This window comes from Python bivittatus, unplaced genomic scaffold (genome assembly GCF_059951505.1).
Source record: "Python bivittatus isolate LINGU-HERP-01145 unplaced genomic scaffold, Pbiv_v1 ctg000070_np1212, whole genome shotgun sequence".
NCBI classification, from domain to species: Eukaryota; Metazoa; Chordata; class Lepidosauria; order Squamata; family Pythonidae; genus Python; species Python bivittatus.
Window position 1 is genome coordinate 5286935 of NW_028277034.1, and position 17945 is coordinate 5304879.

At 36.9% G+C, this 17945-nt stretch overlaps 1 protein-coding gene across 19 annotated transcripts in view; it reads left to right on the forward strand.

The window, feature by feature from the left end:
- The window catches only part of PCM1 (pericentriolar material 1), a 59033-nt gene that overhangs the window by 33806 nt on the left and 7282 nt on the right, over positions 1-17945 (forward strand). For 10 of the 19 annotated variants that reach the window (XM_025166856.2, XM_025166857.2, XM_088131378.1 and 7 more), the window contains 11 exons: positions 1813-2008; positions 3701-4059; positions 6030-6194; positions 8980-9036; positions 10741-10913; positions 10997-11125; positions 12167-12287; positions 15233-15373; positions 15631-15764; positions 16528-16662; positions 17543-17707. In XM_025166856.2, coding sequence (XP_025022624.2) covers positions 1813-2008; positions 3701-4059; positions 6030-6194; positions 8980-9036; positions 10741-10913; positions 10997-11125; positions 12167-12287; positions 15233-15373; positions 15631-15764; positions 16528-16662; positions 17543-17707 — 1775 coding nt within the window. Of the gene's footprint in view, positions 1-1812; positions 2009-3700; positions 4060-6029; positions 6195-8979; positions 9037-10740; positions 10914-10996; positions 11126-12166; positions 12288-15232; positions 15374-15630; positions 15765-16527; positions 16663-17542; positions 17711-17945 lie in introns of all 19 variants that reach the window. The other 9 variants (XM_025166859.2, XM_088131414.1, XM_088131408.1 and 6 more) reach the window with 5 other exon arrangements.

Below are 17945 nucleotides of genomic sequence, written 5' to 3' on the forward strand. Positions count from 1 at the left end.
TCTGTAAGAGGATACTCCCAGTTGACCATTAAACTCACTTGCAGCCACAGGTAGTAGCACTTCACGTACAGATTGATTTTGCTGTTTGTTCCTCAATTGCTTAAACTAGTAAATAGTTAAAATTAAAAAAAATTAGTATATATCCTTATTCTCAATTTATTTCAAGTTTGTTTGTTTTTCTTGTATATATACCATTTTTTTATTTATTATATTTATATAACCACCCATCTTATATAAAACTGGCTCTCGGCAGCGTACAGCATTTAATTAAAAACAATAAATGCATAAAAACAGTCACAATTAAAAGATAACTATAAAAAGCATACAGAACAGAAGGATGATATTAACCACAATAAGGGAGCCATCGCAAAATTTCCCTGATTCCCCCAGCCTGATAACACAGCCAGGTCCTGAGAGACTTGCAGAATATTGGGGTGGATGGAGCTAACCTCAACTCTGGGGGGAGAAGATTTCATAAGGCAGGCACCACAGCAGAGAAGACCCACTTCCTGGGACCTGCCAAATGTAATTCCCTTGCAGACAGGACCTGCAGCATGCCCCCTCTGCCAGACCTGATGGGGTGGACAGATATAATCAGGGAGAGGCAGTCCCTCAGATAACCTGGCCCCATGCCATGAAGGGCTTTAAAGGTTAAAACCAGCACCTTAAATTGGACCCGGAAGCAAACTGGCAACCAGTGCAACTTGCGGAGCGGAGATATGACGTGTACTGCTCTAGGGTCACACATATCTGCCCGTGCTGCTTCATTTTGCACCAGCTGAAGCTTCTGGATACTTTTCAAGGGCAGCCCCATGTAGAGCACATTATAGAAATCCAAACGAGAGGTGACTAGTGCATGAGTGACAGTGATCAGAGCCCCCTGATCTAGGAACAGGCGCAGTTGGTGTACAATATGAAGCTGTGCAAAAGCCCTTCTAGCCACGACTGCCACCTGCTCTTTGAGTAGGAGTCATGAGTCCAGGAGGATCCCCAGATTGTGCACAGGGTCTGTCTGGGGCAGTGGCACCCCATTCAGCACCAAAGATGGTATAATCCTAGAAGCAGAAGGCCCCAAAACCCAAAGCCACTCAGTCTTGCCAGGGTTCAGCTGAAACCTCTTGTTCCCCATCCACACCCTCATAGCGTCCAGGCACTGGGATAAGACATTCACAGCATTGCTTAATTTGCCGGGGCAGAGATGTATAATTGGGTATCATCAGCATACTCGTGATACCTCACCCCATGGCGACAGATGAGCTCACCCAGTGGCCTCATGTAGATGTTAAATAGGGGGAAGAGTTCCGAACCTTGCGGCACCCCACATAACAGGAGCCAGGGGCAGGAGCTCTCCTTCCCAGCTACCACCGACTGGAATCGGCCCCGGAGGAAGGAGGTGAACCAGCACAACACCATGCCGCCCACCCACAATCCTGAGCCGATCCAGAAGGATGCTATGGCCAATGGTATTGAAAGCTGCAGAGAGGTCAAGTAGGGCAAGGATGGATGCATAACCCCCATCCCACCCTCGCCATAGATCATCCAAAAGCATGACCAATGCTGTTATCATTATAGTACAAATCACATATACTGGGATTCGAATTAGCCATGCAGCCATGGGATTGACGTAGCTTAGTTGTAAAGATAGAAATGGAATAATCTCATCGGAACTATTTTGAGTATCCTGGAGAAAAATGGGATCATACATTTGAAAACCCAATAATGTGTTAGCATATATATACTTACCTTGTATTCTGTGATAAAAAAAATTGAATTTTGTAGGTAATCTATTTCTGATCTCATTTATTTTTATAGGCATCAACTTTGGCCAGATGTTTCCATCTGGTCTGGGGGACTTTTCACACAATTGTAATGCTCAGAACAGTGAATATCAGCCAACCTTACACCATAACACTACTGGGAAAGCTGACTATATGGCATTTCCAAAACCATTTGAAAGTAATTCTACCTCTGGAGCAGACAACCAAAGGTATCTGAAACCTAATCCAAGGTATCTGCTTGCAGTGCTTTGTGGGCAGCATTGCATTATAACTCGCATTTGATACGCTGTGAAAATGAAAGTTGTGCTTGCATTTTTGCATTCTTTTCTCTTGAGCAAAGATTAAGTCTCATAGTGAAAGAGGTGGTTGTAAATGATTCATTTAAGTTGCAGATTCTTGTATTTGTTGATAGGAGGAATTTCCTTTGCTCAATGGTACTGAGTATCTCTTTTGATACCATTTGGGTCCAGCAATGACTGATATTCTAATAGGATGATTCATATTATTTTCTTTTTTTGAAAATAAGGGAGGACAGAACAATTATTTATATCCAAAGAACTTTCCTGAGTAGAAGACACTGATACCAATAGAAGAGAATATATATAGCTCAGGATTGAACTGTGGAGTCCTTGGGGCTCTCTGAGCTTGGTTGTATTCTTGCAAATGTTTCATTACCCGGCTAGGTAACATCTTCAGTGCTAGAATGGAGTGGGGTTTGCTCTTGGTTTATATATAGTAACTTGCCCTGCCAGTGTTGGTGTGGGTGTGGATTTTTGTTTCTTGGTAGTTCCTTGATTAGGATATTGTTTACTGCTTGATTGTTTGTCTGGTGTTAATCTTGGTGTTAATCTCTGCTTAGCTGGGTGATGATTGCTGGGCAAGGAAATGTTCTGGTCTTTTTGTTTCCTTTTTTATTGTCTCTTGAATAGTGTGTAGATGTTGTTTATCTCTATGTGCCTGTTGATGCCTGACTTGACTGAATACCAGGCTTCCAGGAATTCCCTCGCATTTTTGGATGCAGCTTGGTCTAAGATGCTGACAGTTTCCCAGTTGAAACTATGGTTAAGTCTGTCCATGTGCTGTGAGATTAAAGAATTTTCATTGTGTCTTCTGACTGCTAGGTGGTGTTCATGGATGCACTCTGCTAGCCTTCTGCCTGTCTGTCCTACATAGTGGTTGTTACAGTCCTTACACTGTATGTTATAGATGACTTCTGTTTTTTCTTCTTGGGCTACTGGTCTTCTGGTTTACTTAAAATGTTTTGGAGGGCTTAGTTGGTACAGAGATGCCATATGGTTGTAATAGTCTGTTGGTTATTTCTGAGACGCAAGAAAGCAACCAAGCCCAGAGAGCCCCAAGGATTCCACAGAAGACACTGAGCACTGAATAGCTTGGTTTCCATTATGATAGAGGTTCATTAATAAAGTTGGTACAACGCATAAAGAGAAAAATGTACGGGACCATTGTTTTTAATTCCAAATAGCATTTGAAAAAATAAATTATAGGATAATTTTACTTTTGTTTTCTCTTACTACAAATTCTGAATATCAGTTTGATAGCTAGGCAACAATGAGTTTATTGAAAATATCAGTGATTCAAATAGAATGCTGTGGGGGCAGGAAGCTGTCCTCTTTTACGATAGCTCAGTTTGTTTGAAGGCACATTCAACCTCTTTTTTGGAACCCAATATTTGTGTTTTCAAGGTTATGTACTAAAGGCTGTTAACACTGATTGTATTTAATGTTGAACCATTGTAAAGAAGATGCTGAATTGATGTGCTGGAGGGGTGGGGTTGTGCAAAGTAGCACAATGGAACAGTGCTAAATTGTATTTTTACTTTTCTTATTACCAACTTTTCTTGGAAAACCTTTGGCTTTATTCCATGGCTGGAATATATTCTGAATCTTTCTGTCTTTGTTAAGAAGTCAGAGACAGCCTGAAGAGGAAATGGAAAATAGATCAGCTTGGTTAAATGAATATCAGGAAGGAGGAAAAGAGAAACAGCCATTCCTCAGGACTGGATTTGCAGTACCAGTGCAAAATGCAGCATGTAGCAATCACAAAAATCAACCTGACATCAGCAGACGAAGGGAATTTGATGAAGAATCTCTGGAAAGCTTTAGTAGCATGCCTGATCCGGTGGATCCAACTACTGTGACAAAAACATTTAAACCTAGGAAAGCATCTGCACAGGCCAGTCTGGCTTCAAAAGACAAAACACCAAAGTCCAAGAATAAGAGGAGGAGTAGTTCCCAGTTTAAAAAACGACCTAGAGCTAATGGTATGACAGCATTAAACATAAAATTGGGCTTGTTTTGTGCTTGTGTTATATATTTGCCTTTTTTTTCCTTGAGGTGGGGCTCCACAAATGTTTTTTAATTAGGCTGCATCAGTGTAAAACTTTATAGTTCTTTCCCATATAGGCAGGTCCTATGACAATTCCCCTTGTAACTGAACCAGCACCTTTATATTCTTCTCTTAGATGAAAGTTCCTCCTGTAATCCATCTTCTCCCATCTTCACAAGTACATGGAGGAAATGTGCTTGTCCTCTTAACCTACTTCACAACATATTATCTAGAATATGTATTTTACATCCATTTGCATTTTATTGTTTAATATGCAAAATAATGGGGGGGGAGTTTTTTTTAAAAAAAACCATAGGTAAAGAAAAGGGGGAAAAGAAAAAAATGTGCTATATTTAAGAAATAATTTAGCCTAATTTTAAAACATATTAAATAGTGACCACAAAAAATAATACTCATCAGTCTTTCTATAATGTTATAAACAAAGTGAATGCACATGAGAAATCAAATCTTTTGTTAGAGCCAAGGGCAGAGATAGAAGGTATAACTGAAAACAGCTAGAAAAACCATTAAAAAAAAGCAGACTAATACAGGGAGTTGTAATAGTTGTTATAAAAAGTAAGTTACAACTGTGGGAGACCTTTCACCAATTGATGCCTAATTTTCATGGGTGTTGCACAGTACTTTGCTATGATCTGAGCTATAAATGATTTACAATCTGAAAAAAGAATGAACATATAAATATTGTCAGTTTGCCCAGGGTACTGTTGTAAAAGAGGCAGGATATAGGCATTACTAATATCTCTGTAGATGATACTGTAAAATAACATGTGATGGACAGTTTCGACATGTGCGCAAATGCATTTCTCAAATGGGATTTTACAGTAACTTCTCTGTAATAAGACCAAAGGGCATTATTATGCCTTGCCCAAAAGAATGTTTTCCTTAGTTTGGGGAATGTCAGTGAAAAGGGTAGTTGGCCATTTCCTAAAAGCCGTTTGTCATTCAAGTCCTATTTCTCTGTGACAAGGTATTTACTTCTGCTTGAAATTTGATATCATTAAGTTTTTTGAGAAGTATGTGTTTGGCATGGTCATAGCCCAAGGTTTGTAGAGCTCTGATGATAGCCTATAAGTCATTAGTTTTTGTTTTATGATGTTCCAGCTTAAGGCGCAGTCATCGATTGTTAATGGGAATAGTCCCAAAGGGAAGAACTGGACCTTCAGCCAGTAGTTTAACATCATTTGAATACAATAATACTGAGATTTTGTGACCTACTAATTTGGACGTGACTGTTGTTGGAATTTATGGAATTAATGAACAAATTAAAATGCACATGACTGATCTGAGATTATAAAACTATGATTACACTTTCCAACATTGAAGACTAATCTTTTTTTGCTGTCTCCTATACCTAATAAATCCATAATACTTCAAATATGAACAAATACCATTTTTTGCTATATTATTCAAAAGATATTCACATCATATAAATGATATTTATTAATAAACTTAGGGATATTAAATCAAAGTATGATAATTGTGGGACAAGCCCATATCATATGAATGAATACCCTTTCACCCATTTTACATTTCCAGTGCAAAAAAGTTGTAGCCAACACTTATAGACTTCTCTTTGTTTTTAATGCCTAACTTTCTGAGATTACAATGTCTTGTAACATGGTTGGTTTAATTAATTGTTACAGCTTCTGGTACTTGGCTCAACTTTTTATTAACTTAATCCAAACCGTTTTTGTTTAGATTGGTTGATTCAATTTATTTATTTTATTTATTGGACTTGTCCCCGCCCATCTCCCCACAATGGGGGACTCTGGGCGGCTTACATCAAAATTTATAAGGAACACTGACATTGTGATTGACATTTTAAAACTTTATAGCTATGGAGAATTACAATAAGTCATAAAAATAAAATCTTTTTATTTAAAGGTTTTGAAAGTGCTAGTGTTTCTAGTACATGTGAGCCTTACAAGAGCAACAGGAGTAGACCAACTGTGAAAGAAGAACTTGTTCAAGCAAAAGTGTTTAGTAAAAAGAATCGGGAACAATTAGAGAAAATAATTAAATATAGTAGATCATCAGAAATGTCTTCAGGTACTTCTTTTAAAAATATTTAAATGATATACTCCTGAAATGAATTGATTCACGTGTTGTTCATGTCTGCGTAAAAGGAATTGGGTTTTAAACCTTTTTGTTGTATAACACATGTAATTGTTAATTAATTAGCAGAATACTCACTGAAGGAGGTACATAGATATAAACTACTGTTGTGAAAAAATGTATGGAATTCTTTATCTCAGTCCTAAATTCATTTGCATTCTATTAAGATCCTTTGAAATATAATGACAAATGGATGCAGGTAAGCATATTTAAAACTGAAACTTTCATCTTAAGAAATGTACAAATAGATTATATTGTCATTATCATGTTAATAATGTATGTTTAATTGCTATATTTATTAATTTCTTGTAATAAATGATAACTGTTAAAAGCAAAAAAAGAAAAGCTATCAACAGGTTTCCAAAATCAAATTATTACTAATTAATAATTGTACAACAGTGCACTTTTTCTATATGTATATGTATATGTGTGCATGTGCATATGTGTGTATTTGGAAAAGCGTATTGTATATATCCATCCGCATATATATGTGTGTGCATGTGTGTTTGTGTGTTAGATCTGCAGTTAAGAATGTGCAATGGACTGACAGACCTCAATTCTCCTGTAAAAATACTTCACTAAGGATTGGGGGATTTTGCTAAGTAGACTAGGCTGAAAGGGAGATCCCAAAACCAGGCAGAAGCACTTGGATGGTGTTTTTGCTCACTTTCCAGAGATCACTCTTTCCCCTCAATTAACATTTAGCAGGCTTCCAACCCTTTGTGAAGCATTTTCAGAGATTATATGGACCCAGTCAAAATAAGGTTCTTTGGTCCTGTGTTCTTAACTGGGACTCAAACCCATTGAAAAAGAACTACATTCTGATCAGATTTGACTTAAACTGCTCTGCTCCATATATAATGGCTTCACTTTGAAGAGCAAAACGCCTGTTATTCAGTTGCAGTTCTAAACATATTTGGTATACATGCATAATAATATGACACTGGGCATATTCAGACTTAACAATAAACTGGGAGTGTCAGAACAAAGCCTTCATGGCCGCACTCCAAAAAGTGCCTGGGGCTAGGACAAAACCTAGATGTATTTGATTTGGCTTTAATTCAAATTTCATTCAAGTTAGATTAATTAAATTTAGTTAATATGCTTTCTACTAAGTTTATTGGCAACTTTGAAGGGGCTCTAAGGGTTTTGAGGGACTGCATGTACCTCTGGGGTCTGAAGTTGCAATGAAACCATAGTTTAACATTACAAGAGTGTGCCCAGTCTTCCTCCTTTGCTCACAGACTTCAGAGCCCTTAGCTTTTGTTTTTGATTTACTGCAGTTTGCTGGGTTGTCTGCAGATATAATGTGTTCATTTTAACATGGAGTTTGAACAGATCACAAGATTTGGCTTAGTGCCTGATTCAGTGCTTTACGAAACAATATTCTTCAACTAGGGAAAAACATACTGAAAGCTGTTTTTCAGTAGAATAGAATGAAATTTGCAGGTACATTACAGAATTATGAGAGAATGGAGACTATCCACTTTATTGTCTCTTGCCCAGTTCCAGAGAAATAACTCATACCAACCCAGGAAAATAGCTGTCTGACTTTTGCTTGAAAATCTCCAGCGATGGAGCACTCACAACTCCAGTTGGCAAGGTGTTCCGCTGGTTAATAGTTCTCAGCATCAGGAAATTTTTCTTTATTTTAAGGTTGAATTTTCTTTTATAAAGCTGCTGCCCATTGGTTCTTGTCCTACCTCAGGAATTATGGAGAATAAATCTATACCCTCTTTCCTGAGACAGTCCTTTAGATGTTGAAAGACTGCTATCATGTCTCACATTAGAATTCTCTTCCTTGAGCTAATATAAATTCTTGATCATGGCAGAATGTATCATTCTCAGTGATTGCAAAGTAGACTAGTCAGTCACTAGCCTCTACTCCTTTCCACATCCCCTTTTCTCATCTGATTTAGGGAGTTATAGAAACAATACAGCATTTCTGCAGCACTAGAAAGCACCAAATCAAATTGTAAATTTCCAGGTGGGTTTTGCATTACAAATACTTCCTCTTTTATTCAGCCACATATTTAGACTAGATCAACCTCCTTTGTTATTCAGGATTTGGCTGAAATAGAGACACACCAGTGACAGTAAAGTATCATTTATGAAGGCTTTCCCCCTATCCCCCAAAATGTTTTTTATCTTTACTGTAGTTTATAGCTTGCATAATTCATTAAACACCTGTAAATCCAAAGCAAAAGTGTCTAATCTCACAGCTAAGATAGAAGAGGTGGGAGAAAAAGTGTGTGACCCAGGGGGCTAGAGACTGGCTCATTCTCATAATGAAAACAGTGGTTTAGGGCCAATTTTTCTTTTTACCAATAAGGAAGAAGTGTTTATCTGTTTCTTTCTTTCTTTTTTTTTTTTTGGCTCTTTGAAATTATGGGATATTACCTTAGTGTTGAATTTATATTCAAGTATTATATATTTACTTTATTTGCTAACAACTTGGTTGCAAATTCTGGTTTCAACCAGAATTGTATATGGACACCATTGCAAAATCATGCATTTACTTGAAAAATCCTTTTTGAATCTGATACTCTTTTTTTTCCCATTCCTGGAAAAAAAAGGGCACCCTGGGGATTTTTTTTAAAAAATATTTTCTATTATTAAGTAGACATTCTCCCATTATTTCACTAGGCCTTGCCTTTATTTCTGATACACATTTTGTGTTTATCACTGTCTGTCCTTCCCACCCGCACCTTTCCTGCAGCACATGCTAGGAGAATACTGCAGCAGTCTAACAGAAATGCATGCATACAAGCACCAGGTAATGCACTAGCTGCTTAGCTTCTAAACTTACTTGCCTTCATTTTTAAATCTCTTCTAAATTTTTCTCAGCTTACTTAATTGTTAAGTGCACCTTTCATTAGTTCAAATGGTTTCTACATACTAATGAAAGGTTTTTATCTACTTGTTCACTTGAGTAGATATTATTACTAAAAAGTCACAAGCAGATCCTGCAGATATTAAATTAAAGGCTTTTATGTCTGGATAAAAGTAATATCTTTTATATTGGAAATTAAGCTATGGTTACCAGTAAATCTGGTATTTAAAGCTGTTTCTTGAGATAGGCAGTATGTAATATAGACAGCTATTTTTTGTATTTGTTCTTGAGCTGTGATTGAACCATCAACCATGGGTAGGTAGTAACTTCCAGAAAAATATAAGCTTATTGGATTATTATAAACTATTTGTATCTTAAGACAGTTTGAGTAGGTGAGCTTCTGAAAATCTAGACATACTGTGCAAGACGACTGTAGAGCTTAATATATTGTTTGTGCTGAAATGAAATTTTCAGTGATGTATCTGCTGGCAAATGAGAGCTGGTCCCCAATAATTTCTGAAAGTAAGTCTTAGCTACAAGAAAATACAGCTTATGGGTCAAGTGGAATAGAAGAAGACTATTATTATTTTAAAAATGAATGGCTTGAATGAATTAATGCTTAAGAGGCAGAATTGTAGTTGCTAACCTTCATCATTGGATGTCTGTAAAATTGCACTTATCAGAATTCAAGAGCAAATAAACTATTTGACATCTTAAAATATTAATAAATACATATATATATATATATTGTATATATTGTATATATATTGTATAAAATTTCATATACAGCTGCCTAGTTCATCAGAGGCATGACACGGACAGTAAAGCAAAGGAACTGATTAGGTCCATAAATGTCAGGAATGATTTGGCTCTCTGATGTAGTTTACAGGTGATAGATGATGTGTGTTATAATGTATTAATATGCTACCATTTTGGAAATTCACACATTTATACTTAATAAAAAAATGACTTGATAGCAGGATATGGGGCAAAAATGTTTAAGAAGCATTTGGAAATAAATTGAATTTAAGGCATTAATATTTGGAATGCAGAACATTGACCCAAAGCTAGAATATTGTCCCTGGTCACAAAATCACAATGTGGTATATTAAACACATACATTTCTGCAAGTATTTGGGATTTCAGTGTTAAACAGGGGATTCATTACTGATTTTAATCCTGTGTTTAAAATAGGATTCACAAGTGGATGGAAGGATGTATCTAATTATGGTTAATCTTCAGTATCTATAGTGTCTGGGTCTGTGGTGTGACTTTTTCTGCAAATTTTAACTCTGCAAAGTTAGATATGCAGAAATTGATCTGTTTTAGAAATGTAAATTAAGTACAATATAACTTGGATCACAGTTGGCATGCTCAGTATTCCCTTCACATGTAAGGACTTTTCATATTTTTAGCAACTGCCTCACTAAAATCAGGGAATTCTAGAATAGCATCCTGCAGAGAGTTAACCACTGAACAGGAATATCTCCCTTTCCTTTCATACATGGGATGAAGATATTGCCTTCTTCCTGGAGGGTGTGACTATACCATATCTATACTGTATATTCTCTTCAAAACATTTGTTCTAATAGAAAATTAGTATCAAGAGAAGATAATGATGGTATTTATTTCTTTATCTTTCTGCAGAAACAGGCAGTGACCTTTCTATGTTTGAAGCTTTACGAGACACCATTTATTCCGAAGTAGCTACTTTGATATCTCAAAATGAATCTCGCCCTCATTTTCTAATTGAACTTTTCCATGAACTCCAGATGCTAAATACAGATTATTTGAGACAAAGAGCATTGTATGCTTTACAGGTACTTAGAAAACCATGATTTGAAGTTTTCTTTTGTTAATTTTTTTACAATATATTTCTAACAAAAACTATTGCATTATACAGGACATAGCAACCAGACATGCATCTGAAGATAATGCAAAAGGAGAATGTCCAAAGCAACTGAACTCAAGTGCGTGGCTAGGATCAAATTCAGAGCTTACTCCCAGTGAAAGCCTTGCAACCACTGATGATGTAAGAGTTATGTAAACCTTGGGAATATTTTAAGGTTAACTTTGCCCTTTTCCTTAGTAAAGTTTTTTTGGATTTTAGCATAAAAACTCATTGCCAGTTAGCTGTGATAATACCTAAAGCTGCCCATTGAATAATTAGATTTGGATTGTCTACTTTAGTCAGTTACATATTGTATAAATGCAAAGGGCAAGTCATAGTCTTTTAAGCTTTTATGTAAAATATAGGTAAAATCCCCTATAAAACTTGAACTGTGGAGGTCTTTTAAAACCACATTGATTGGTTCTGTTAAGCTTGAATTAACCTCAAGCCATCTCATTCTTTCTCCAACTCTCATAACATCTTTTGTTCCTACTGTAGCTTTTGATCTGTATTCTTCTAATAGATTAATAAAATATTTTTTAAAAAAAATCATAGGATGGTGTAGAATTCCATATGCTCTTTTCTTTTTACGTACTGATTCCATTCTAAATGGATGTAGTATTTTGCAGTTTCATTATTGTAGCTTGAGTTTACTTGTCCAATACTTAACAATTATTTTAAAGTGGGAATTATTACTTTCTAGAAACAGTTGCTTTCGACACAGAAATAGCAAGACATTTGTCAGGTGTGCTAGGGATATGCAGAAGTCACTGATTTAGGAAATGAAGGCTCTGGACAATTCGGGAATGTTCTGCCTGCTTCAGACCATACCAGACTTCCTCTGGACCATACCATTCTCAGGAGAGCTTGGTGTTTTCCAGAAGTAAATCTTTTGAACTGGAAGCAGTTCAGGGTATTGCAGACATGGCATGGCATTCCAAATGAAGCAGATCTGTTTGGGAACAAAGCAGCTTCCAGTTCAGAGGATTTATAGTGCTGAATCATCCCCGGAAGAGCATAGCCTGCTAACAAGTCAGTATACCTGCAGGGGATCAAGTCTGAGAAGTCTGCTTCAAAATAATCTTACTTAAGATTCCTGAATAGTAATGTATAAAAATGCAAGAAAGAAAATGGCTGATTGTGGGAAAACATTGCCAATTTTTTGTGTTGTATTTTGTTTAGGAGACATTTACAAAGAATTTTGACCAAGGTGCTTGTAGAGAATCTGAGCAAAATGATAGAGACAATGGCAGTACTAGATCAACATCTTCAAATTTTGAACCATTTGCTACTGATGATCTTGGTAAGCATAGACTTGGCAATTGCAGTTACAAAAGTTTGCAATTCATTGACATGGAGTACAGGTAGTCCTCGGTTAATGATGGTAATTGGGACCGGAATTTCCATTGCTAAGCAATGCGGATGTAAAGCGTAATGTCACATGACTGCATCACTGTGCAACGGCAGTTCTGACAGTCCCCAGTTACAGTTGTTAAGCAAGGACCTCACATGATCGTGACTTCTGACTTCCTGCCAGCTTCTCCATTGACTTTGCTTGTAGGAAACTGGCAGGGAAGGTCATAAATTTTGATCATGTGACTGCAGGATGCTGCAACAGTTGGAAATCTGGGCTGGTTGCTGAGCATCCTGATCGCAATCATGTGACACGGGGACACTGCACCAGCCATAACTTTGAGGACCAATCATAACTACCACTCTTTTGGTACTGTTGCAAGTTTGAACAGTCACTGAATGAGTGGTCATTAAATGAGGACCACCTGTACTTGTTATATTTAGGTCCATGACCCAAACAATCTAGGTATGGGGCTGCACAAGTGACTAGCCACAGTAAAATCTGTTTTGGAACAGGTCCTTTTTAAAACTTGAATTTCTCTTTGAGTCTTAACATATACACATATATTTGATTTAAAAAAGAAAAGAATCTGATTGCCATAACATTCTGTTTCTCAAATAGTTAAACAAGGAATATCCAGAGTGGTTTGTTTATAGGATATAGAGTAATACCATGGCTTTAGGAAGAGTAAACATATTTTATACTTAACAGAATGACTGGGAATTTGGACCCATTGTTACTGCTGATCTTCATAAGCACAGATTTGGCAATTGCAGTTACAAATGTTTGCAATTCATTGACAGTAGAATACCAGTGATCCTCGGTTAATGATGGTAATTGGGACCAAGTCTGTGCTTACCAAGATCTTCAGTAGCAATGGGTCCAAATTCCTAGTCATTCTGTTAAGTATATATGTTTACTCTTCCTAAAGCTGTGGTATTACTCTATAGCCCATAAATGAATTGCTCTGGATATTCCTTGTTTAACTATTTGAGAAATAGAATGTGATGGCACATTAAGGAACATAGTGCTATTAATATATAAAGCAAAATATTTTTTTCCTTAGTCATTAACTGAAAAGATTTATAAATCTCTAACTATTTATGCAGTGGGGCAAAAAAGTATTTAGTCAGCCACCAATTGTGCAAGTTCTCCCACTTAAAAAGATGAGAGAGGCCTGTAATTTTCATCATAGGTATACTTCAACTATGAGAGACAAAATGGGGAAAAAAATCCAGAAAATCACATTGTCTGATTTTTAAAGAATTTATTTGCAAATCATGGTGGAAAATAAGCATTTGGTCAATATCAGAAGTTCATCTCAATACTTTGTTATATATCCTTTATTGGCAATGACAGAGGTCAAACGTTTTCTGTAAGTCTTCACAAGGTTTTCACACACTGTTGCTGGTATTTTGGCCCATTCCTCCATGCAGATCTCCTCTAGAGCAGTGATGTTTTGGGGCTGTCGCCGGGCAACATGGACTTTCAACTCCCTCCAAAGGTTTTCCATGGGGTTGAGATCTGGAGACTGGCTAGGCCACTCCAGGACCTTGAAATGCTTTTTACGAAGCCACTCCTTCGTTGCCCGGGCGGTGTGTTTGGGATCATTGTCATGCTGAAAGACCCAGCCACATTTCATCTTCAATGCCCTTGCTGATGGAAGGAGGTGTTCACTCAAAATCTCACAATACATGGCCCCATTCATTCTTTCCTTTACACAGATCAGTCATCCTGGTCCCTTTGCAGAAAAACAGCCCCAAAGCATGATGTTTCCACCCCCGTGCTTCACAGTAGGTATGGTGTTCTTTGGATGCAACTCAGCATTCTCTCTCCTCCAAACATGACGAGTTGAGTTTAGACCAAAACGTTCTACTCTGGTTTCATCTGACCATATGACATTCTCCCAATCCTCTTCTGGATCATCCAAATGCTCTCTAGCAAACTTCAGACAGGCCTGGACATGTACAGGCTTAAGCAGGGGTACACATCTGGCACTGCAGGATTTGAGTCCCTGGCGGCATAGTGTGTTACTGATGGTAGCCTTTGTTACTTTGGTCCCAGCTCTCTGCAGGTCATTCACTAGGTCCCCCGTGTGGTTCTGGGATTTTTGCTCACCATTCTTGTGATCATTTTGACCCCACAGGGTGAGATCTTCCATGGAGCCCCAGATTGAGGGAGATTATCAGTGGTCTTGTATGTCTTCCATTTTCTAATTATTGCTCCCACAGTTGATTTCTTCACACCAAGCTGCTTGCCTATTGCAGATTCAGTCTTCCCAGCCTGGTGCAGGTCTACAATTTTGTTTCTGGTGTCCTTCAACAGCTCTTTGGTCTTGACCATAGTGGAGTTTGGAGTGTGACTGTTTGAGGTTGTGGACAGGTGTCTTTTATACTGATAACAAGGTCAAACAGGTGCCATTACTACAGGTAACGAGTGGAGGACAGAGGAGCCTCTTAAAGAAGTAGTTACAGGTCTGTGAGAGCCAGACATCTTGCTTGTTTGTAGGTGACCAAATACTTATTTTCCACCATGATTTGCAAATAAATTCTTTAAAAATCAGACAATGTGATTTTCTGGATTTTTTTTCTCATTTTGTCTCTCATAGTTGAGGTATACCTATGATGAAAATTACAGGCCTCTCTCATCTTTTTAAGTGGGAGAACTTGCACAATTGGTGGCTGACTAAATACTTTTTTGCCCCACTGCATAAATAGTTAGTTCCTTCATGCATTAAATCCTAATTAACCTAGTAATGGTTTATCCATGGCAGGTATACTTAAGAATAATCATGGTCCCTCTTTTTGCAGTTTTATGTTTAATTTACAACTTATAATGTTTGATTTTCCGTGCTTAAAATATTTGTTTTAAATGGTTTTGTTGCCAACATATAGGCAACACTGTGATTCACTTAGATCAAGCATTGGCTCGAATGAGAGAATATGAACGGATGAAGATAGCCACAGAGGGTAACCTTGACTCCGAGGATGGTTGCTGCTGTAATCTCCAGAGTGTTCCTTCTTCTAAATTGGAAGGTATTAATTTGTTGCATGTAGTATCTGCTATATTAGCATTGATTTTTGAATGCAGATGTTTTGGTATTTATCATACATAAATTGTGTGAAAAAGCTGTGACTATACACTTGTTATATTGAACTTTTTATTTTTCAGTATGCTTACCTACCAAAACATAGAAGCATTTATATGATCAAAGGTCCAGAAATTGTTACGTATGTTGAAATTAAAATTTTGTGGGGAGAAAAAACATTAATGTTAGCATACTTTTTTAAAGGTTCAGATACAGTTGAAAGCCATTCTGCACCACAACCTACTGAAGTACCTACCATTCCTTGTCCTCGAATAGATACTCAGCAGCTTGATCGACAAATTAAAGCAATTATGAAAGAAGTTATCCCCTTTCTGAAGGTATTATAATGCTGATTTCAGTAACTACCATTTAGAAAATAAGAAGTTGCTCTTCCAGAAACCTTTAGCTATATTTTTCTTAAGAAGCAACTGATTCTCTCTGTAGAGAAGATGGTCCTTCACTTGTCCTATATTCAAAGTAAAAGTGTTTCTTATCCAGCGTTAGGATATTGCCTCATGTTCTGAATTCTCTAAAGGAACGCCTGATTGACTGAGGTCTGATCTTTTTCTTATCACTGTTTATATGTAAATTATGAACAGACCATGTAAAATAAGTTATTTTTCTCATACATACATCCTGTCAGGATCTACGCAAACCAGAGTCTTCGATTGCTTTATATGTTTTAATTACTAATTATACTTTTGCTTTAATTGCTAAACATAGATTAATAGAGTAGTGCTGGGAATGTTATTCTAACCGTTTGCTTGACCTGCCATAAGGGGGGGAAGGAGGAGGCCAGGTGTTGTTATCTCTATCTTCAGCCAGACATCCAAGGCCAGGACGTGTGAGAACTGGTGGAAGGCGCGAAGAGCTGCAAGTGGGAATAGAAACCTAGAAGGGGGGGAAGTTGGGCTTAAAAAGACAAGGCTTTGCTATGTTGAGGCAGACTCAACAAACTATGATGCTGTGCGCTTCTCCTAAAATAAAGAAATCTGTAATGGAACTTTTTGGTCTCCAGAGGATTTACTGAACTTTGGGATTGAGTGTGCAGACTCTGACACATCCTTGCTTTAAATAAAAAGTAATCTCAACTCTTGCTAGGAACACATGGATGAAATATGTACTTCCCAGCTCTTGACTGCTGTAAAACGTATGGTCCTAACCCTTACTCAACAAAATGATGAAAGCAAAGAATTTGTCAAGATATTTCATAAGCAACTTGGTAGCATTTTGCAGGTGAGTATACAATTTGTGAGCTCCTTAAATCTTAGAGATTATTTTCACAATCACTATGGTGCTGGTAAAGTTTTGGAAAGATTATTTTACCTTGACTCTTTGATATGAATACTTCTACCATTGGTGGCAGCTGGTTTTAGCACTTCAGTACATCTGTCTGCATAGAGCCTAAGCTACTGAATCAAAGCTGAGCACTTTATAATCTCTTTATTAACCTTGAAAAATTAATATGGAAAAAGAGCTTGAATAATCTAGCAGTTCAAGTAAAATTATGGAAAGTGCAGCCTGTAGCATTTATCTGATTTGTGAATGTTGAGACTTAAAAGCTGCTCATCTTTACAGTGTGATAAAACAAATATTTTAATTAAACTTGCTTTGAATGTGTCATTTGAAATGTTACTTCAGTGGTTACAAATGAGAATTATCCAAGTTCTCTTTGTATTGTTTTATGTTGATTCAAAGAGAAAGGACTGTAAGAAGGGTTGTGATGCAGCTCTTATTTCTTTTAATAGAGGGATATTTATGCCTTCTATTTTTGCTGGAGAAGTTGGCATACTAAGCTGATTTCTTAATCAAACAAGGAATATACAAACAATCAGAATATGTCTGAAAAAGGAGTATCTTGTCACAGGAGATATATGGGGGAGAACTTAATCCAAAGTGTTATGCTTTAGAATCTTAGAACTGCTAAATGCCTTAGAGCCTTGCTTACCCACAAACACATTCAATGACCTTAGCCAAGCCTTTCAGCTAATATGGTAATTTATGAAGGTGAAATTGAATTATGCTGTATCAGTCACCCTGAATATAATCAGGAGAAGGAAAATGATGATAGTTAAATGTATTAGATATATTAAACCTTTTTTCTTTCTTTTGACAGGATTCACTGGCAAAATTTGCTGGTAAAAAATTAAAGGATTGTGGGGAGGACCTTCTTGTTGAGATTTCTGAAGTCTTATTCAATGAATTGGCCTTTTTTAAACTCATGCAAGACTTGGACAACAACAGCTTAACAGTAAAGCAAAAGTGTAAACCAAAAATAGAAGTAGGTGGAATGGCATAATCTTATACTAAAGAGGTTAATATAAAATTTTGTTACATGTAATGTAAATATATTGTTAATATATTTCAGATTCTGTTAAATTTAAATTTTAAGTTGACTAGTTTACTATGCATTCTCTTCCTGTCAATATTCTTCATCAGGTCAGGTGAGACTCAGTTCTGAGGAATTCAACTTTCCCCATTTATTGGTCTCTAAGCATTTTCATTGGTAGCTCCCATCG